Source organism: Miscanthus floridulus, chromosome 3 (genome assembly GCF_019320115.1).
Source record: "Miscanthus floridulus cultivar M001 chromosome 3, ASM1932011v1, whole genome shotgun sequence".
Taxonomy (NCBI): domain Eukaryota; kingdom Viridiplantae; phylum Streptophyta; class Magnoliopsida; order Poales; family Poaceae; genus Miscanthus; species Miscanthus floridulus.
The window spans coordinates 132,267,784-132,290,117 of record NC_089582.1 but is presented as its reverse complement, the minus strand read 5'-3'; the positions used below and the strand labels follow the sequence as shown (position 1 = coordinate 132,290,117).

The following is a 22,334-nucleotide window of genomic DNA, read 5'->3' as shown; positions in this document are numbered from 1 at the left end:
CATCACTTTCGCTTCAAATCGGGTCAACAAAGACTTGAGATGAGCGTAAACCGGCCGTTATTGGGCTCCTCCCCGCTCCGACCGCTGGCGCCACGTCCGCGCCCCAGCGGACCCGGTCGGCGGTCGCCCCTGCTCGCCGCTTGTTTATTCCTCGCAGTGCGTGACCCGGCAGCTGGTAAACGTCCCGCTGCACAAGTAAACAAGTCGCTCGTAGCCAACCGCACAATTAATCCAGTAATCAATCCGGAGTCACAGTAATCCAGCAGCGCCAACGACCGGACCACAACACCAGCGAGCGCCAGCGGGCAGCTCGTCGGGCGCTGAGCCCCTCGCCTCCCTCTCCTGATCTCCTCCCGCGCCCGCCGTCCCCGACCCCGAGAGCCCCAGCGCCCCAGTCCCCAGCGTCGTCTTCTTTCTCCGTGACTCGGAGCTGTCTTGCCTCACCCTCACTGCCTCTGCCTCTGCCTCTGCCTCTGCCTCTGCGTGCGTGCGTCACTGCCGTGCCGCTGCGCCCGCTCGCCCGCTCCCGCAATAAATAAACTCGCCTCTCTCCTCTCTCTCTCTCTCTTCCTCCGTTCTCACCTCCCTCTCATCCAGGGACCCGCCTTGACTTTTCACGTTGCGTTTGAGCGGTGCTGCTGATCTGCGATTCCTCTTCTCTCCACTCCACACCTGACCTGACCACCCGAGAGGGAATCCTCATCCCTCTTGCGCGCGGCGGCGGCGGCGGCATCTTTGGTCTCCGTGCGGGTGTTTCTGTCCGGCGTCTACTTGCCGGGCCAGCGCGGCATTGGAAGAGGAGGGAGATCGGAGGCGTGATCGATGGGGAACTGCGTGGCGAGCGGGGGCACGACGACGGTCACGGCGGCCGGTGCTGCAGGGGAGGACGGGAGGCGGCGGGGGAGGAGGTGGAAGGCGCCGCGGGAGGAGCAGCTCGGTTCGGTCCCCGGCCGGATCTTCTCCAACGACGGCCGCAGCCGCACCGCCGCCGTGTTCACGCAGCAGGGGCGTAAGGGGATCAATCAGGACGCCATGCTCGTCTGGGATGTAAGCCACCGAATCTCTCGCCCATCTCTCTCTCTCTCTCTCCTGTTCCTCCCGCCGTCAATTTGTTCCACCGAGATGGTGGTGGACAGGTGGTAATGTTGGTGGAGTGTCTGTCGCCTTGGCAGGGGTTCGGCGGGGAGGACGACGTCGTGCTGTGTGGGGTGTTCGACGGGCACGGCCCGCATGGCCACCTGGTGGCGCGCAGGGTCCGCGATGCGCTGCCGCTGAAGCTCATGTCCGCGGTGCGCGCGTCCAAGGCTGGCTTGGACATGCCCGCCGCCGCGTGGAGGAAGGCCTTTGCGAGCACCTACAAGGCCATGGACAAGGATCTTCGCTCCCACGCCATCCTAGATTGCTTCTGCAGCGGCAGCACCGCCGTCACCGTCCTCAAGCTCGTACGTGCCACCGGACTTGACGCGAGTCTGCTATCCATCGATTCATCCTTCCTCGCAGAAACATATGTCAAATCAATTCTGTTGGGATGTATGCGTTCAGCTGTACACAGCCCACTGACGAGCGGTTTCTGCACGCAGGGCTCGGATCTCTACATGGCCAACATTGGTGACTCACGCGCCGTGCTAGGCTCGAGGGACAGTGGCGGCGGTGGCGGCATGGTAGCCGTGCAACTGACTGTTGACCTCAAACCGGATGTTCCCAGTAGGCCTCCATATTCTCCCTCCTCCATTATTTCAGATTTATGGATGTGGTGCCGTGTTAGGAATTTGAGTGTTAATGCTACCTTCTGTCATTTCAGGCGAGGCAGAACGGATCAAGAAGTGCAGGGGCAGGGTATTTGCTCTGCAGGACGAACCGGAGGTGCCGCGGGTCTGGCTGCCGTTCGACGACGCGCCAGGCCTGGCAATGGCCCGGGCGTTTGGTGACTTCTGCCTCAAGGATTATGGTGTCATTTCGGTTCCAGAGTTCTTCCACTGGTCGCTCACAGAGAAGGACCAGTTCGTCATCCTTGCATCAGATGGAGTAATTTTCTCTACCAAGTGCTCCACTTTATTGTTCTCTGTTCGTTCTGGATATTTGCACTTGCACAGATATGAATTTGAGAGTATCTCTGCCCCCAGCAAAATCTTGCCCTTAGCTTTCATCATAACATGATTAGTTGCAATGTAATGTCAATCTGCGGCACTTTCGCATTCGTGCTCTAAGTAGCCGCACATGGTGGGCCTTCAGGGTCCAGAATGTCCCGTGCATTTCATAGGAGCTAAAAGAGAATTCGTGATCATACCTACAAGTGATCCAGTCTTTGGACTTCAAAATGTTTTAGCTTTTAGGGGTCGGTTGATAAACAGTCATCATGGCAGGTGCAAGGATAATAATTTCTGCCAAGGGTCCCCTTCCTGCCTGCTGCATAGATAATGATTAGCCAGCTTAACACCCTTCTCCATTGCACCGTCACGGCCTGTTGTTATCTGCTGTCCTTCAGCTGTTAAATCTTCTCCACGTTCAACTTGAGAGGACCCATTGGTTTAGTCATTTGTTCAGGTGCACCTTCCTACTCGAACAATTTGGACATAGAGCCTGTGGCTAGGGACTCTTCATTGCATTAGATAAAATTAAAATTATCAAGGGCTCTTCAATGCATTAGGGGAAATTAAGATTCTCATTGTCTAGTAACTTGCTTCCCCGTTGATGATATTTGCATCTGAACGATGTGGATTTGTGAGTAGTAGGCGGACCTTGCACAATTTTCTGTCATTGAAAGACTGATATTCTTTCTTTGGACAACTTATTTATCACAGGTCAGTATGTCGCTGTTATATAGTTCAGGGACCAATCAAAATTAAGAGTGAAGTATTTAACCATACCAGTTGTTTTAATGAAACTGATTATCACTTACCAGTAATGTACTGGCTCAAAATTCTCCTTTTGATCCATACATCCTCGCTTGAACGCTCTTTTGATTAGTGTGCCCACACTACATTTGCCTAAATAACTTATACTATCAAAAGTGAGATTTTGTCCTGGTAGAACTTTGAGCCCTTTGTTGAAATGATTGTGGTTGGTGAAGATAGTTTATTTTTCCATATGTAATGGACTTCTCTATCACATTTCAAACATTCCTTTAATGGACCACCCGTTGGGTCGATTGTTAAGTCACTGTCTGCGTAGTTGGTTTTACCTTTTGCCACTGTTTTCTTAGCAATTTTCAAAGCATGCTACTTTAGCTCCTTTTAGCATCTATGTTTTTTTTTAAAAAAAATAAAAGTTAAAGAGCAGTCGTGTGGAATCAGCAAGAGTGTTTTTATTGGTCCGCTTATGGATGCGTTTTTTAATCTTATGTTTGTCCTTCCGTCTTCTCTTGTTTGGCTCATTTCCCCTGTTTCTATGTAGTTGTACTTAACGAAATTATATAAGATGCGCTGCCACTTGGCAGAATTGTACTTATATATATCTAATGCTAATGCAAATCATGCAGGTGTGGGATGTCCTTAGCAACCAGGAGGCTGTTGACATTGTGGCATCATCCCCAAGCCGATCAAAGGCTGCAAAATCCCTTGTCGAGGCCGCTACCCGTGAATGGAAAACCAAGTACCCGACATCAAAGATCGATGACTGCGCAGTGGTTTGCCTATATTTGGATGGCAAAATGGACCATGAACGTGACTCGACGGCCTCCATGGACAACATCAGCCTCGACGAAGGTTCAGTTGCAGACCCAAATGAAGCTCAGGAGCAGGAGCCAGCGCTGACCCGCAACTTCACGGTCAGGACAGTAGCCGGAAGCGCCCATGAGAAGGCACTGTCGGGGGCGGTAGATGCTGTTGTTGCCGGCGCAGCCCACAATCAGAATTGGTCGGGCCTTGATGGAGTGACGCGGGTGAACTCGCTCGTGCAGCTTCCCAGGTTCTCCGAGGAGAAGGCGATTGGCTGATGAACTGCAATTCTTTGGTTTTAATTAACTTATTTTCTCCTGTTTGAAAATTTAGTTTAGTTGCCCGTTGTTTGAGAGGAAAGGTAGAAACGAAATATGGTCTTGTGATTTGCATCGGCGCGTAGCTAGTGTGTTTGATCCAATGTGGTTAGTGTGTGAGCTGCTCAAAATTGTGCTTTCTGAAGTACAAAGGGTTCATCCTGTCTTGTGTTCTACCTTCAGGTATGATAAGCATGCCTGAAAGGTGAAACAGCAAGGGCACCTTTTGTTCAGAGCTTGCAATTTTGCTGTGTTTAAACGAACAGCTCGTTCTCCTGAGCACAGTGGGCGCAAACGCGTGCTAAGGCGCCAGTCATCTGGGATGATGACGCTGTCGGGTGGACCTGTAAATTCCACCACCGTCCACCGGCACTTGGCTTTGTAAAGAGATGCATCTGTCTGGGCTTTTTCCTGGGCGTAGCTTTTGTTGACAGGGAGAGGAGAGCTGTGGGCGTCGGCTTTACTGATCGTCTGATCGATCTGCATCTGCATGGTGCTTGACATGGCATTGCCTCTTTCGCTTTGCTGAAAAAACAAGCTGAAACATTGTTCCGGCTGATTTGTTGAGAGAAAAAAAAACACTGTTACAACTAAAAAAACAAGCTGAAAAAAATCGGATTATAAAAGAAGCGAACAGGGCAAGGTTAGACTATCTCCAACATCACCCAAAATACAAGACTTATTTCATGTTTGGGTAGTGCTACAACCAAGGATTTAATACTTATTTCTGGTCTTCTCTAACAACAGGACTTAAAAGAAAGCCCTTATGACAAATGAGTCTTTAGAAAAGAGAATAATCATATTTAGGAATCGATGACCATTATGCCTAGTAGCGGAGGAGGCGAGACAGGTCGGAAGTTTGATTTCTGAGTGGAATGTTGTTCACACGAGAGAGTGAAATCGCGCTGCACATGAGCTCGCTCAATTGGCGTTGAGATTGAACAGTTCGGCTGTTTGGCGCAATGTGGTTCCAGTTTTGTATCGAGCAAATTATTGCTCAAGATTGTAACATGATCAATGAGCAATAAAAGAGCCTCTCTTTTCTTCATAAAAAAATATCTCATATATAGGTACTCTATTGGAAACTAATTCAATACTATCCACGGTTTTGGATTTGGATGTCCATATAGATCATCCATTGGAGATAGCCTTGCTGCCCCTTTTTTGCCCCTCTCGGTAGATTTTTTTTTTAATTTTAACACTTTTTGATAACTAATTTTAAATCTAACACTACAAGTTTTTTTTTAAATAACACTTTTGGCCGCGCCTATTGCCCTGGCGCGGCCAAATGCCTGTGTCGCGCGCATGCATGGTGGCGCGGCAGAGGTCTGACGTGGCGACGACCGGTTTCGGTGACCGTTGACGTGGCAGCTCTTGCCGTGCCACCGACCTTGGCGCGGCAGTGCGACGCCCTGATCCGTGGCGCGACAGAGCCGAATAAATACCGCGCCCAGTCCCGCCTGCCCGAGCAGCAAGCCCGCCTGGCCGCCGCGCCCGCCGCCCGGCCGGCGGTACCTGAACGGTTTAATCCGAACACGTCGCGCCGATAGTGGGAGTTATTCTAAGTATTGCTTGACGTAAAATCAATAGTAGATTTGTTTCTGTCTTTTATTGAATTTTTTTCACGGCCGAATAGAGAATTTGATAAGCCAATGATTTGTTTTCTGTCTTTCATAATACGGTTAACCACCAATTTAACTAATCGATTATGAAAAATTGCCACCGGCGTCGAGATACGCCGGGACTGCCGGTTCCCGAACTAATTGGTACTTAATCTCGCCGGTAGTGTTGCCGCGACGCAAAGAAACGAATATGAAACAGATAAATGAAGTCCGTGCACAAGTTGATAAGCTGCCACATAACATTTTCATTGTTTTGACATAAGTTTGACATAACATAACCAAATAACCCTGCAAGTTTTGGACGCCAATATTCGTTTGACCTAACAAACTAAGACCTAGGAGTGTAAGGGTCCCTCGGACGCCTTTGTCTCTTCGGATTTGTTGGCAACACATTAGGAGTGTAGCCAACGTCGGTATGGTCGTGTCGATGGTGCATACGGCTCGTACTCTGCAAGTATATGATACGCACGATTACTTATAATTCTTTATGATCATTAGTTCATGGAACCTACGTATTTAAATAAACTATCTTTGATAGTACCTATGAGGCTCCTTGGGTACCAAGCGAGGCACCACCTAGCTGAGACATGCTGATCTCGTGCTGGGGCCAATCGTCCCACTGGTCGTGCTGTCTGCGAAAGCCCAGGGGGGTCATCGTTGTCCTCGTCGTCCTCGGTTGCAGGGTCCTTCCCAGCGCTATGATGTGGTGGTGTACGCACCGCGGAAGTGGCACCTGACCGCGCCGAAGTCATCGGCTGAGAAGAGTCGACTGGTGTCCTTAAAGAGGCTGAAGACGTGTCACCCGACCGCGCCGGCAGTGGCGGTTCCTCATAAGGAGTGTCCATGCAGCTCAGCTTCTGAGCTAGCTTCCTGCAGTTCTTCTTCACATTCTGCATAAATAGACGTTAAAGTTAGTGTATTACCCAAACGCATATACACTAAAAAAATATTTTCGGAACGGACAAGTTTATGTTACCTCCACAAAAGCCGTGAGAACGCCTGGCCCCTGACCTCTACACTCGTGAAGCCGGAACGCTGCTTCGTTGGACAGCCTTGACAATTGTGTCGCCTAGGTACAGAAATGCGATTGGACAGTTTTAGTACACATACTTAATACCAAAAGGATAACAAATTGTACCATTCAAGTATATTACCACGTATCTTTGAAGCGGGGCTCTCTCCAGCTGTGTGTCCTCCCTAGTGGTAACGTCGTACACATCTTCGATGACATCTTTCTCTGAGTCCTCATCAATCGCCACGTCAGTGTACGGGGGCTTAATATGTGCCCTCGTAGACCTGTGAAGCCACCACAGGTACTCGTCGAAGGTGTGCTGGTCGTGTGGAGGACCCGCATGGACCGGATGTCGTACCCTGTTCTGCCACAAATGGATGCGCAAACTGTGTGCCACGCGCCAATCCTTGGTCTTGTAGCTCTTTCTGCGGTCATACCTGCAACAAAACGATGTTAGTTGTACCACACACCTCTGGATTGTAGCATTGTTATTAATCGATAACGCACCCGTGCAATTCTTGGTTGGTGGAGTAAAGCGATGGTGGGTAGCCTGTCATTCTCCCAAACTGTCTGCAGACCCGGATGGGTAAGTGAATCTCGACCACACGGAAAAAAATAAGAGGGACGTCGCAGCGATACTCGTCTGACTCGTCCCTAGTGACAGAACTGAGATAGTCTAGGAGCTCCAGAGAATCCCAAGGACGCCAATGCACCTAAAATTTTGTAATTGAGTTAGGTTGTGATATAGTGTACATTAAACAAGACACAGGTATGATAGTAAAGAGAGCGTAACCTGGTGCTGTGTCAGGACATCGAGATCGTCCGTGTACTCCCTGTACTTGCGCTTCGCATTCCTTCTAACTAACTCTGCTTTTATCCAGATATACAGAGCTGTAGGGAGTGTATCCTGCCCGTTCTATCGCTACGTTGAACACGATAATGAATTAGCCATTAATAATAAATTCATATGTAACTGTCTCTAAGAATATAGTGAACCGAAGTACTTACCGGTAAACCATTATTAAGGGGCCTCCCAACGGGCCATCGTTCCCAACACCACACCTGAAGTAGGTACGAGCAACCTCCAAGGTTCGCATATCCTGAGGTGCGATGGCAGGCAACACATAGCTGTCGATACGTTCATGTCAGGACTGCGCTGCCCTAGCTGTACGCCGCTATGTTCTCCCATGGCTGTCGTAGTATGTCAAAGAACATCCAGCTGATCGTTTTGCCTGAGGCGTCTGGGAAGAGGAAAGCACCAAGAAAGTACCAGAGCCACACACGAGCGAACCTGTCGATCAGAGCCTCCTCAGCCTGTGGGTCCAAGTAATCAAAGCGCTCTGTGATCTAGGACGACGAAACCCCGAAACTTTTCCTAAAATTGACCAAAGAAAATGAGATCCTATGGCTGCAGGAAAGCAATGCAAGTATTAAATAGGCTTGAATTACTCACTTATTTTTCTTGAAAGCATCGTCGTCCGGTGGAAGAAAGCCAGTAAACTGAGCCACCAGCTCCCTCTAGTGATCGTTGTCAACTATCCCTGTCACTGGAAGTCCCCCAACCGAAGGCCTAAAATAGTCTTCACGTCCTGCAACGTCAAGGTCATCTCGCCACAAGGTAGGTGGAACGTGTGGGTCTCAGGCCTTCACCTGTTATAAGAATAGAACGACTGTTAGTTGCCTTAAATTTGTTAGAAGAAAGTTTACGCACAAAGAATGCACTCGCACCTGTCTATAGCTGCAGTAAGTAGTGCTTGGTCAAAAGGCGAAAGACCGTGGTTGACAACACGGACAAGCTCGAGGAAGCCAGCACGCCGTATGTACGGCGCATAACGCTTGTCCCACTGATGCACCCTGGTGTGCGTGTGGGGCCTCAAAGGAGGCAATGACACATCTGCATCATTGTCACTCAAGATGTGTGCTCGGTGCTAGTCGTCGTACTCCACCTCAAGAATAGGGTACAACGGGTGCTGCGTGGAAGGAGCCATCGTGTTACGAATTGATAAACAAAGCCTTAGAGTATTCAAATTAACAAAATTTAAATTAACATTAGTAAGTTCACAAACAAATCACTAACCTAACTATCCTAAATCCCTAAACCCAAAATCCTAACTATACTAGATAATAAATACATAATCAATCCCTAAAATATCTAAACCCTTTTGGATTTAGAGTAAACTAGTATCTATACCTAAAATCCCTAACTAAATAACTAACTATAAACTAAATAATAAATACATAAACAATCCCTAAACCCAAAATCCTAACTATACTAGAACACACAACCTCAAACCTACGTAAATCACAAACAAATTTAGTAACCTAACTATCATAAATCATTACCAATCATAAAACCCTAACTATCCTAAATTACTATCCTAAATCACTAATTATCCTAAATCAATAATAAAAAATATAAAATCAACCCTAACTATCCTAAATTATTAACTATCCTAAATCACTAATTATCCTAAATCAATAATAATAAAAAAATATCAACCTAACTATCCTAAATTACTAACTATCCTAAATCACTAATTATCCTAAATCAATAATAAGCAAAAAAAAATGAAATCGAGGAGGTACCTTAGGAGCGGGCGGCCTTGACGCGCCGGCGTTCGTGGCGTGGCCGGCGCGGGCGCTGCGCGGCAGGAGTGGCCGGGCGCGACGTGGTCGGGCGGGCGCTGCGCGGCGGCTGGCGGCGCTGGCGGTGGATGGGCGAGTGCGGGCGCTGGCAGCAGGCGGGCGGGTAGGGTGCGGGCGGGCGGGCGGGCGGCCACGCGATATTTATTTGGCTCTGCCGCGCCATGGATCAGGGCGCGGCACTGCCGCGCCAAGATCGGTGGCGCGGCAAAAGCTGCCACGTCAACGGTCACCGAAACCGGTCGTCGTCACGTTAGACCTCTGCCGCGCCACCATACATGGCGCGGTATAGGCATTTGGCCGCGCCAGAAAAATAGGCGTGGCTAAAAGTGTTAGCTTTTTTAAAAAAACTTTCAGTGTTAGATTTAAAATTAGTTATCAAAAAGTGTTAAAATTAAAAAAAAATCTCGGGGTAGCCGTAGGCCTTGCATGCTGCATCTTGTCTGGAATGCATGTAACCTGCCGAAATGTGCTGTAGAGCTGTACTGTGTACTGCACAGCCCAACTGCACAAGTATGGTATCCGTGAGAGGCTTCATGGATCTACGTGATGTTCGCTTTGTATATAAGTCGTATTTTTTTCCGTTAACGAACAGTATTTTTCTCTCATAATAAATCAGTCAATAGTACTTTCAGTCATAGCTTATCAGACAAATGAATAGGGCACTAATCGTTTGCTCTTGATTTGTCGACTGTTCTTCAGCACTACTTCAGCAGTACTTTCAGTGAACGAACAATATTTTTCTCTCGTAATAAATCAGCATCAGCAGCAGCTACCATTTCTGCACTCCCCTACTAATGGCTGTGTAAGTGTTATAGTGTTATTGCACGGTACGAGCTGTAGATGCAACTGATGGTAGTAGATGATACTGTACTGTAGTTGATTACTCGTAGAATAGAACAGGAACGATGGCCATGGAAAGTTAAAAGCCTTTTCTTATACAAAGTATGACAAAGAGAATCTGGCAAGTATTTTCCCCTGGGAGTATTCTCGGCGAGGCGTCTGCAGGCTGGAGCTCTGTACGTGAACCTGCCAAGTATTTCCCCTGTTCTCGGCGTCTCGGCGAGGCGTCTGCAGGGGAGGGGCCCTGAAATTTAGCACCGGCTGCTGCTTATGCTTAGATCTTGTTTAGTTGGGCGAAATTTGGGAATTTGGCTACGGTAGTATTTTCGTTTTTATTTGGCAATTAGTATTCAATCATAGACTAATTAGGCTCAAAACGTTTGTTTCGCGATTTTCCAACCAAACTGTGCAATTAGTTTTTTTCCGTCTATATTTAATGTTCCATGCACGTATCGCAAAATTCGATGTGACGACTACTATAGCACTTTTTGGAAAAACTTTTTAAAACTAAATAAGGCCTTATTCGTTGGGAGCCAAAAATACTATTTACTCGTCCAAAAGTACTGCTAAAATATTGTCGTTGAACCGTGCAAATGAAACGAAGCAGAAGGCACTTGTTGAAGCAGCAGTAATAGGCCTGGTTTAGTTCCCATCCAAAATCCAAAAAGTTGCTACAGTACCTGTCACATCGAATGTTTGCGGCCCGTGCATGGAGCATTAAATGTAGACGAAAAGAAAAACTAATTGCACAGTTTGGTGGGAAATTGCGAGACGAACGTTTTAAGCCTAATTAGTCAATGTTTGGACACTATTTGCCAAATAAAAACGAAGGTGCTACAGTAGTCCCAAAATCCAAATTTCGCGAACTAAACAAGGCAGGCGGCAGTGTACAAGAAGGACTTTACTGTACGTGGACGATGCGACTGGTGCGTACTAGTGGACAAGAAGCGACCCTTCCATGGTGCCCAGGACCAGGACCGGCACCCGGCAGGCGGCAGGCACCAGGCACCGTACCAGTACCGACGGGCGACGGGTACCGGTCACGTGATCTGGATCTCGCATCCAATCTGTCGCTGACCAACGACACGACATGGCATCACATTCACATTCACCGCAGCAGTTATCAGCACATTCTACAGCCAGCGATACTGTTCATACAGGCACCGGCGCGTTCCGACGGTGTCCAGAAGCCACTGCGCCGAACGTGTGGCCGCGGGCAACTGCGGCACTGGCCGCCGCACCTCCGGCAGGTTTTGACACCCAAAATATAGTCAGCTGCTCTACGGTTCTCCCGTCCCGGTTTCTGCACGCATGGGAACTAGGAGAGTAGGGCCTCCGAAACTCCTGTTGTCTTCGAGTTCACCTGCTTAGGTGAATAACGGCAATCACGTTTTTAGGGAGTGTCGCTGGTGGCATGACTGCTCGCTACGTCTACGTCCCCTTCTTCCCGATGCTGGCCCACGTTGAAGGCCCTTCGGTGATCGGCATTGCTTTCCATCTGCACTGCAACAAGCAGGACGACTACACCGACAGGCAATATGTCGACTAGTGCATCCGGCTCTGCCGCTGGGTATATCTCTGTTCTTCGCTATCCAGTAAAGTCATGTATCAATAACTTGTTGGTTAATATCATATACATGGTATTCATGCTTAGTTCACACAAGCACATATTGTCATAAACCTTTTGGTTATCGCTATTTCTAGATTAAATTGCTATTGAAAATGCCTAAATATCTAACAATCCAAAAACGTGATAGGCAATTTTCGGTAGTTGGCTTTACGAGTATGCTGAAACCGAATGTCTTTAAGGGCACTCATTACAAGAGGTGGCGGCAGAGGTGCATTCTATGGTTGACTTCTATGCACTGCTATTTTGTTGCTAAACCTAGGGCTGTTGGGCCGCATACTCTTGATGAGGAGCGTGCATTCAAACATGCTGATACTACGTTCAAGGCTGCAATTTTGAGCGTGCTTGGAGACACCATAGTTGATGCATATGTGCCACTATAGACTGATAAAGAGATGTGGGATGCACTTGAGGACAAATATGGGGTTTCTGATGCTAGTTCTGAGTTGTATGTCATGGAGCAGTTTCATGGCTATAGGATGGTCGATGGCCGTTCTATAGTGGAACAAGCTTATGAGATACAAACACAGGTAAAAGAGCTCAAAATTTTTGGTTGTGTGTTACCTGATAAGTTTGTGGCAGGCTGTATCATTGCTAAGCTGCCACAGGCTTGTACTGATTTTGCTACTTTTCTGAAACATAAGAGACAGGAGTTTGGCACTGTCGAGCTCATTGGCTCTTTGGATGTTGAAGAGAAAACAAGGGCAAAGGACGTTTGTGGCAAAAAAAAATTTGGTGAGGGGAGTTCTACTGACCATGTGGTGCAGAAAAATCCTCTCAAATCCCACAAGAAGAAATTCCAGCAAAAACTCAAACAAAAGTCCACAACTCTTTTTAAGAAGAAGAACAAAAACAAGAAGAAGAAAAATTGTTTCACTTGTGGCAAGCCTGGGCACTATGCTAGAGAGTGCGAGGAGGCCAAGTGAAAGCCAAACAAGAAAACAGCAAACACAGTTGAGACTGATGCAGGAACAACGAGGTACGGTAATTTATTGCCTACTGTTCTTTCAGTTTGTCATTCACCTGATTGGTGGGTTGATATAGGAGCAAATATCCATGTGTGTGCTGATGTTTCTTTGTTTTCTTCTTATCAGGTCGGGCGGACTTCCTCCTTGTTGATGGGGAACGGGGCGCATGCGGCTGTACGTGTTGTTGGAACGATCGATCTGAAGCTTACTTCGGGAAAGACCATGCAGCTAAAGAACGTGCATCATGTCCCCTAAATAGAGAAGAATTTGATTAGTGGTTCTTTGCTTTGTCGTGATGGTTTTAAACTTGTGTTCGAGTCTAATAAGTGCATACTTTCTAAGTATGGAACTTTTATTGGAAAAGCCTATGAGAGTGGAGGCTTGTTCCGCTTGTCTTTGTCTGATACATGTTTAAATTCCGTGAACCATGTGAGCCACGATAATGAGACAAATATTTGGCATTCGCGATTATGTCATATTAATTTTGGTTGCATGACTCGCTTAGCTAGTTTAAATTTAATTCCAAAATTTGATGTGGTCAAAGGTTCTAAGTGCCATGTTTGTGTTGGATCAAAGCAACCTCGCAAGCCTCATATGGCTGCTGCGATGAGAGATTTAGCACTGTTAGAACTAATCCATTCTGATGTGTGTGAGATGAATGGAGAGTTGACCAAAGGTGACAAGAGATATTTCATAACGTTCATAGATGATTGCACCCGATTTTGCTATGTGATTTATTAAAAACAAAAGATGAAGCATTGCATTATTTTAAAATCTATAGAGCTGAGGTAGAAAATCAACTTGAGAAGAAAATTAAACGTTTGCGGTCTGATCGTGGGGGAGAATATTTCTCAAATGAATTTTCTGAGTTTTGCGTGGTGTATGGTATTATTCATGAGAGGACGCCACCATACTCACCATAGTCCAATGGGATTGCAGAGAGAAAGAACTGCACTCTAACTGAGTTGGTTAACGTCATGTTAGAGACTGCGGGACTATCTAAGAAATGGTAGGGTGAGACAATATTGACAGCGTGCCATGTCCTGAATAGGGTGCCCACAAAGAATAAAGAAATTACACCATTCAAGAAATGGGAGAAGAAGAGATTAAATCTTTCTTACCTGTGAACTTGGGGTTGTTTGGCAAAAGTGAATGTGCCAATAAACAAAAAGCGAGAGCTTAGACAAAAAAAAATGTTGATTGTGTCTTTCTCAGTTATGCTATTCATAGCGTGGGTTATAGATTTGTAATAATAAACTCTGGTGTTCCTGATATGGTTGTTGGTACAATTATGGAATCTAGAGATGTGACATTTTTAGAATGAATTTCCTATGAAAAATACACCTAGCACTTCTTGTCATGAATCTATTTTCCTGCCTGAGACACATGAACCGATAATACACGCTGATGTTGAAACCCATGAAGAAATTCCAGAGAAGAATAATAATATATTCACTCGAAAGAGTATGAGACGGAGGGTTGCAAAATCCTTTGGTGAAGACTATATTATATACCTTGTGGATGACACTCCCACAACCATAGCTGAGGCATATTTATCTCTTGATGCTGACTTATGGAAGGAAGCTGTTCAAAGTGAGATGGACTCTATTATGTCGCATAGAACTTGGCAAGCGGTTGATCGTCATTACGGATGCAAACCAGCGGGGAGTAAATGGGTCTTCAAAAAGAAGCTTAGGCCTGATGGTACTATTGAGAAGTATAAGATGAAGCTAGTGGCTAAAGGTTATACTCAAAAGGAAGGAGAGGATTATTTTGATACTTACTCACCAGTTGCCCGTTTGACGATCATACGCGTGCTGCTGTACTTGGCTGTCTCACACAGTCTTCTCATTCATCATATGGACGTTGAGACAGCTTTCTTGAATGGAGAGCTTGAGGAAGAAATCTACATGGATCAGTCTGATGGATTTTTAGCAAAAGGTCAAGAGGGTAAGGTTTGTAAATTATTAAAATCCTTGTATGGCCTAAAGCAAGCTCCTAAGCAGTGGCATGAGAAGTTTGACAAAACTTTGACATCAGTCGGCTTTGCAGTGAATGAAGCTGATAAATATGTCTATTATCGGTATGGTGGGGGAGAAGGTGTAATTTTGTGCTTGTATGTGGATGATATTTTAATCTTTAGAAATAATATTAATGTGATCAAGCAAGTGAAAGATTTTCTGTCTAATAATTTTGAGATGAAAGACTTGGGCGAGGCTGAGTTATTCTTAACATAAAGCTACTGACAGAAGGAAATGGTGGGGTAACACTTGTGCAATCTCACTATGTCGAAAAGGTGCTAAATCGCTTTGGTTATAGTGAATGCATGCCTTGTCCAACTCTCTATTTCCCAAGTGTGTTATTAAGGAAAAATCACAGAATAGCACGTGATCAATTGAGATATTCTCAAATTGTTGGCTCACTTATGTATTTGGCTAGTGCAACATGGCCTAATATCTCATTTGCTGTGAGTAAGCTTAGCCGATTTGTTTTAAATCCGAGAGATACACATTGGCATGCTCTTGAGAGGGTGTTGCACTACCTAAAGGGAACCATGAGCTATGGCATTCACTATACCAGATACCCGAGGGTACTAGAGGGTTATTGTGATGCTAACTGGATATCTGATACTAATGAGCTTTATGCCACAAGCGGATACACGTTCTTGCTTGGAGGTGGCGCTGTTTCCTAAAAGTCTTGCAAGTAGACCATTTTAACGAAGTCTACAATGGAAGTAGAACTCACAGCATTAGACACTACTGGCGCTGAGGCCGAGTGGCTTCGTGAACTCCTAATGGATTTACCGGTAGTTGAAAAACCGATACCGGCCATTTCCATAAACTGTGATAACCAACCGATGATAATCAAAGTGAACAGTTTTAGGGATAACATGAAGTAAGGCATGTGAAAAGGCAGTTAAAATCTGTCAGAAAACTGAGAAACTCCAGAGTAATTGTATTGGACTATGTCCATACATCAAAGAATCTGGTAGATCGGTTTACAAAGGGTCTGTCATGTAATGTGATAGAAGGTAATTCCAGGTGGTTTGCTTGCCTCCAGTTTGATATTTTGGATTATCACCATCAGCTCTTCCTCCATCATCGCCTTGTACATTGGTTTCCAGCGCCTTAATGTTCTTGCAATCCATGTCAGCAGCTTCTTCATTCATGTCACCTTCCCCTAAAAACATATTTTATTACGCAAATTCCACAAACACCAAAGAGCCACAACATTTACTACATTAGCTAACTTAAACTTTTTGTTTGCTAACCATAAGGAAGCAACATATTCATAGTTCTAGTGCCCAGATAAATTCAGAATATTAGCTAAAGCTGACCACACACACTTAGCAACACAACAATCAAAAAACAAGTGATGCACTATTTCTGTTTCAGAACAGAACAAACATGACAAGTCATCCAATTTCCTTCTCTTAGCTAGATCTGTTCTGGTTAAGAGCTTGTTTTTTGAGAGTAGCCATAAAAAGATTTGGACTCTTGGAGGGATTTTCAGCTTCCACGCAGCTTGAACATACACCTGTTTACACCTCTATGGTTAATAACTGCATATAAAGGTTGTACCGGAAACTTACCATTGGAGCAAAAGCTCCAGATAATTTGATCATCTTCCTCTACTAGATTGACTTCCTCTACAATTCCCAAGAGCTCAAACCACATCTCCATTAACCTTTCTAACACAGATCTCCTAAAGGAGAGCTTCAGAGTTTCTCCATCCCAAACTTGATCAATAGTTTTGCCCTGTTGTTCATTTATAACATATAGGGGCCAAAATTGTATGGCCAAGCTAGAATTGCCCAACCAATAATCTTCCCAAAATCTGATTTTTTTTCCCCGTTCCCAACATGCCACATAATGCCCAAATGAGTAGGCAGCAACACCTTTCCCAAAAGGAGATGCTTGGTTGTCTACACAACAACAAATATTCGGGTTACTAGTTCTATATTTGTGATCTATGATCTTAGTCCAGATAGCATGCATATGAAGATTGTATCTAAAAATCCAAGAGCTCAAAAGAGACAAATTTAAATTCCTAAGATCAGGAATACCTAATCCACCTAATTCTTTTTTCTGGGCAACTAACTGCCAATGAACAAGATGATATATGTGCTTATCCTCACTATTATTCCATAAAAAACTGAGCCATATGAGAGTTTATAGTATCAATTGCCCATCTAGGAAACTTAATAATGGACATCAAATATATGAGGATACTAGCAAGGCAAGCCTTCAACAAAGTGAGGCACCCAGCATAGGACAGTAATCTCCCTTTCCACCTAGCTACCCTTTTCATAATTTTATCAACATTGGGTTGAAGGTCTTCTCTTCTAAGCTTTGAAAAATGTAAAGGGACACCCAAGTACTTAAGTGGAAAATCACCTATCTTACAACAGAAAACTCTTGCAAATTCATTAATCCTCTCATCATCCATACCAATGGTCAGAATATCACTCTTGTCATAGTTAATTTTCATCCCAGTCATTTGTTCATAACAAAGAAGAAGCCACTTCAAATTATTAGCTTTTTCAATGTTATTTTCCAGAAAAAGAAGTGTATCGTCTGCATATTGTAAACTTATTATTCCTTCCTCAATCATTTGAGGCATCAAACCAGAAACCAGATTATTTCTAGCTGCTTTAACCAGCATCCTAGTGATGATGTCAGCCACTAGATTGAAGAGAAGGGGGGACAAAGGATCCCCTTGCCTTAACTCCTTCCCTGGTTTAAAATATGAACTATTTTCATCGTTAATCCTAACACAAATAGAACCACCTTGGGTCACTGCTCTAATCCACCTTCTCCAAGTAGGGCCAAAACCCCTAGACTCTAACATTGTCATCCAAACAAGGCCAACTCACCCTGTCATATGCCTTTTCATAATCGAGTTTAAAGATGATACCACTTTGCTTATTTTTATGAATATCACGAATTATTTCATGAGCTGCCACCACACTCTCAAGGATAAACCTTCCTTTGATAAACACTGTCTGATTGGGTGATATCAACCTATCAGCCACCTTAATGAGTCTGTTATAAGAAAGACGATATCTACCATATACCCTTATCTTCGTATATTACTGATCCCACGAGAGGCCACGTCGCCAGATTGTCCTGCCCCTACGATTCAGCACCAACGCCAGCAGATCCCCGTTCGAGAGGTTCCTGATCAATCCAACCCCTGTCTAAATATCTACTCCCTTCTACCCTCACCCGTCGTCTCTCTCCGTCCCGACCCTTCCCCTTTGCTGCTCCCCAATCTGTGCCAACGCCGCCCCTACTTCCAGCACCCTCCCGGAGAAGTCACGCGGCCGACCGAAGCCTGCCCTCCGCCCTCCCCTGAGGTTGCCAGGCCGCCGCTGGTAGTGACGGCCACGACCACGGCCGCGCGTTTTAGATGTTTTTGGCGAAAAAATTGCAAAAATGACACTCGAAAGATTGACTCCTTGATTATGATGACACTCGGGTGGATGATAAGTGGGTCCATCTGTATCTATAAATGTGGGTCCAGTATCAAATCTGCAAACGACCGATGTTTCGAGTCACATGTTCGTAAATCGCCGGCGATTGTAGTCATACTTGCAAAGAATTTAGCTAGGCCTGGTTTAGATTGAGGTTAGGAATCAGTATTTGGCACTGTAGCACTTTCGTTTGTATTTGACAATTATTATCCAATCATGGCCTAACTAGGCTCAAAAGATTCGTCTCGTAATTTACAATCAAACTGTGTAATTAGTTATTTTTTTATCTATATTTAATACTCCATGCATATGTCAAAGATTTGATGTGATGAAAAGAGAGTGAAAAAACTTACAATCTAAACAAGACCCCAGCTAAAATCCAGGTCCACAAAGTTTCAGGAGGTGCCCTGTTGGCTGTTGCCTGCACGGTTGAACCACGGAGAAATGTCGCGTGCACAGTTGAAGGCACCCATACGTACGATTGGTCAATTCCCGAACCGATGCCGACGCTGAAAACACCGAGGAATGGTCAAATCTGAAAAGGCACCACGCACCACTCGCACCTGCCCTGCCTAGGAGTATTCCAATAGCTTAGCTGCACCCAGCTGTCTGGAGCTTGACGAGCGACTCCGCGAAATCGAATCCCTTCAGGTTCCCGCGACGCGACAGGCAGGTGCCTTCCAGCCAGCGCGCACTCGCACGCCACGCCACGCCACGACGCGGCACCCAAATCCTTGCCACTGCCCGCCGGGGCCCCTGCCCTCTGGTGCCTGGTCCGCGCTGCGCGCGCCGTGCTCGACCCGATCACGACAGCGTCCACTCGCGCTCGCGCCCGCGACCAGCCAATCCGCCGAGGTCAGCAGGCCCGCGAAAGGGTCAGAAAAATCCGGGAAACGCGACTGGTCGAGCTCGGCTGGTTGTGTTGTGGTAAAAAACACGATAGAGTCGTCGAGCACGCGCGAAAGCTGTAAAGCATCCCCTGCGGCTTCGGTTCCAGCTCGGCTCGCGGCCGCGGCGTGAGCGTGTGCGTGTGGCATACATATATATAAAGAGGAAACGGCGACTAGGAGAACGGGGACGGGAGCAGCGCAGCAGCGGCGGGGGAGCTAGTGCGTCGAGCTTTGCCAGGGCGTCGATGATGAGTTCTCGGGCGGCGACGACGTCGGCGGCGGCCGGTGGAGAACATCGCCGTCAGCACGTCACCGTGGGGTGCGGTGGGCTGCCGCGGCCCATCAGGCCCGTGCCGGGCGCGGCAGGTCCACGGCCTGGAACGCCGAGGCCGGTGGGTCCGTCGCCGTCGGGGCGAGCGGGGCCGGAGTGCAACTGGTGGGGCGCTGGCGCGCGGCAGCAGGCGACGGCTGCGGCAGCGGCGCCGAGGCGGCCGAGGAGCAGCAGGGGCGCATGCGCGCGCGTGCCCACGGGGAAGGGGAACCGGGAGCTGGTGAGGCGGGCGCTGCGAGCGCCCGCCGCGCGCGGCCGGGATCGCAGCGGAGCCGTCCTGATGAGGAGGTGGAGCTTCCGGCCCGCGCCCAGCCGGCTGCGCAACGCGTCGGCGTCGTCACTCTCCTCGCAGTCCCCTGCCTCGCCGCGGCCACGTCCGTCGTGATCGATCGTCGCGGCCGAATTCTTTGATTCGTTGTTAGTGGAAACGAAATCTTTGATCTGTACAGCAGTTCGTAATTGTTTTAAACGCAATTCAGAGTTTTGACCAGCTGTAGGTTCTCATTTTTAGTGAAATGGTCGATTGAACGTATGTAGCAATCGCTTTATGCAAATGCTTCAATTCGGATCCATGCGGAGCCACGTTTTGTGCTATTGTGCCATGTCATCGTGCATCTAGTGTGCCACGTAGGCAGATTAACTCAAGCTGTTCTGATCTGAGCCTCACATGACATGATTAGTAAGTTTAATAATCTAAATGTTCATTTTAGAAGTTTGGAAACCTGGATAATACCTCGAGCAAAATTCAAAACCAAATGTGTATTTTACACATTAAAATTACAATATTATCAGATCAAGTTAGACCAAGGATCGTTCCATAATGTTCCTGAAAAAGCATCACTCCTTGAAATGAAAACTTCAACGGCATCCTCAATCTCCACTCTAAATTATAAGTCATTTTAATTTTTTTAATACATAACTTTTACTATGTATCTACACATAATATCTAGACGCATAACACAAACTATATATTAAAAAATAAAAATGACTTACAATTTGGAACGAACGAGGTATTTACTATCAATCTTCTCACTCGTATCATTCTCGGGTGCTATTGTGGCTAAAGATGGCAACGGGCCCCGATACCCGATACCCGACGGGTATTTGATCCATTAGGGGAATGGAGATGGGATCATATCTTTACCCGCGGGTATCTAAATGGGCAAGAATCCATCCCCGACGGGTATAGCGGGTACGAGAACGTTCCATGTTTATCCGTCCCCTTTACCCGTTGGGGAACCCGACTATTTGAGTTGTTATGCGAGTATTAGGCCCAAAGAAACTCAACATAAGTATTTTGACCCAAATCTGAAAAATCATATATATAGTTTGTGTGTTCTAGGAACCCTAGTTTAATTTTTCCTCACCATCTCCCTCAGCAGCACAAGCACGCCTGCCTCATGAGCGCTCGTGCCCCTCGCTTCCTCAGTTCGATCTCTCTACCATCTTTGCTCGTCCTCCTCGCAACCTCGCTCCTTCTGCTCGGTATCTCCGAGACTCCGACACTTATACCCGGGTGAAGAACAAACGTCTCTGATTGCAAAGCTACGACCCCAAGTGTCTTTGTTTATCGGGTATGCAGTACCCGTCGGGTATCTGTTACCCGACCGATGTCCGACGGGTACGGGGACGGGCAAGAATCTATACCCGAGACAGTTAACGGGGACGGGGACGGGATGAATTCTTCGTAGCGGGGAAGAGAACGTTTCGGCGATACCCGATGGGTACATCCCCGTTGCCATCCTTAATTGTGGCCAACCCCTATTTATGAAAGGCATGGCTTTTAAGATGGGCCACTAGATCAACTTATGCACATTTACGGCAATGCCATGATGGATTGATTCCTATGTCGTGTTGAGTGTGTGATGTTGAATTGAGGCGATGTTTGCTAGTCCTCCTTTACTCCTGTTGCTCCTTACAGACATTGGAAATATTCAGAACCTGGAGTCGACTGCTTCTGGTGGACCGCGCCAATATCAGACGCCTACGGATCCTTCCCCAATCTCGATGCCTGTTCAACGACAGAGGGAAGATGTTATCCAAAAAAAAAAAGAAAGGCAGAGGGAAGATCAGCATGCCCGTTAAACAATCTGAGCGGTAGTAATGGAGATGTACAGCCTGATAGGTACCAACCAGTGTCCAACCGTTGCAGCTGAAATGAACAATCTGGTGTAGGACGATATACACATCAGAACCAGTTCAGCATTGTTTCTCCTGGTTTGAGCAATCAGATGATTTTTACAATGGAAGCGAAATGTTGCATTAATACATATACTAATAGTAAGGTAGTAGTATTTTCTTTAAGTGCTCGATTGTTCATGACTGGACTGAAGCAGTTCGATAGTGAATCTGTAAAGATTGCAATCCAACGACATTTTTGGTCCTTTACAGAAGTACTGTCATAACGAGACTTAATAGAAGTATAGCATGACTTCAAATCAAAACATCATGAATTTCCACTTGTGGGGCTCAGAAGGAGGTGGGGAGCCGGCTCTCAACCGTCGTGGGGAGCCGCTTGCTTCTCTCAGAAATCCATCTACGTCACTCCAATCATCACCCATCGATGGCACCAGCCTCAGGGGTACAATTCAATGTATGGGAATGAGATGATATTCCACTTTTCCTCCGCCGTAGATTCCTGAAATGTAAGCTGCCTACGATATGATTGACTATTGCGATTCAATTGTTCAATCACATATAGAGGGTGAATCCACTTTTGACTTGTTCTTATCTGGATGACTGGATTTTTCTAGTTTATATTCAGAATAGTGTGTATAGAGATTTGGACTTGTTGGATCGATGTAAACCTGTGAAGTCACCAAAGAGCACACATGTACTCCCTGCGTTCCAAATTACGTCATTTTACTTTTGTGCTAAGTCAAATTTGTCTAGCTTTGAACTAGTTTTAGACTACTAATATAGATAAAAAATAAATGCCACATCAAGATA

General features: G+C 46.3%; 2 protein-coding genes across 2 annotated transcripts; both read left to right on the top strand.

The window, feature by feature from the left end:
- The first annotated feature begins 269 nt into the window (after positions 1–269).
- On the top strand, positions 270–4,252 carry LOC136542472 (probable protein phosphatase 2C 64). The gene is made up of 5 exons (XM_066534934.1): positions 270–1,047; positions 1,173–1,442; positions 1,581–1,704; positions 1,802–2,025; positions 3,479–4,252. The coding sequence occupies exons 1-5, from the start codon at positions 823–825 to the stop codon at positions 3,932–3,934; spliced, it is 1,299 nt and encodes a 432-aa protein (XP_066391031.1). The 5' UTR covers positions 270–822; the 3' UTR covers positions 3,935–4,252.
- Positions 4,253–19,217: 14,965 nt separating this feature from the next.
- LOC136546989 (uncharacterized) lies at positions 19,218–19,979 on the top strand. Its single transcript, XM_066538957.1, has one exon. The coding sequence runs from the start codon at positions 19,300–19,302 to the stop codon at positions 19,768–19,770; it is 471 nt and encodes a 156-aa protein (XP_066395054.1). The 5' UTR covers positions 19,218–19,299; the 3' UTR covers positions 19,771–19,979.
- The last annotated feature ends 2,355 nt before the right edge of the window (positions 19,980–22,334 follow it).

What these genes read in the sequence shown, in the direction of transcription:
- LOC136546989 (XM_066538957.1), top strand. Translation starts at nt 19,300, where the DNA reads ATGATGAGTTCTCGGGCGGCGACGACGTCGGCGGCGGCCGGTGGAGAA.
- LOC136542472 (XM_066534934.1), top strand. Translation starts at nt 823, where the DNA reads ATGGGGAACTGCGTGGCGAGCGGGGGCACGACGACGGTCACGGCGGCC. An exon ending in CCGTCACCGTCCTCAAGCTC is followed by an intron (nt 1,443 to 1,580) that starts GTACGTGCCACC and finishes TTCTGCACGCAG; the next exon opens with GGCTCGGATCTCTACATGGC. An exon ending in TCATCCTTGCATCAGATGGA is followed by an intron (nt 2,026 to 3,478) that starts GTAATTTTCTCT and finishes CAAATCATGCAG; the next exon opens with GTGTGGGATGTCCTTAGCAA.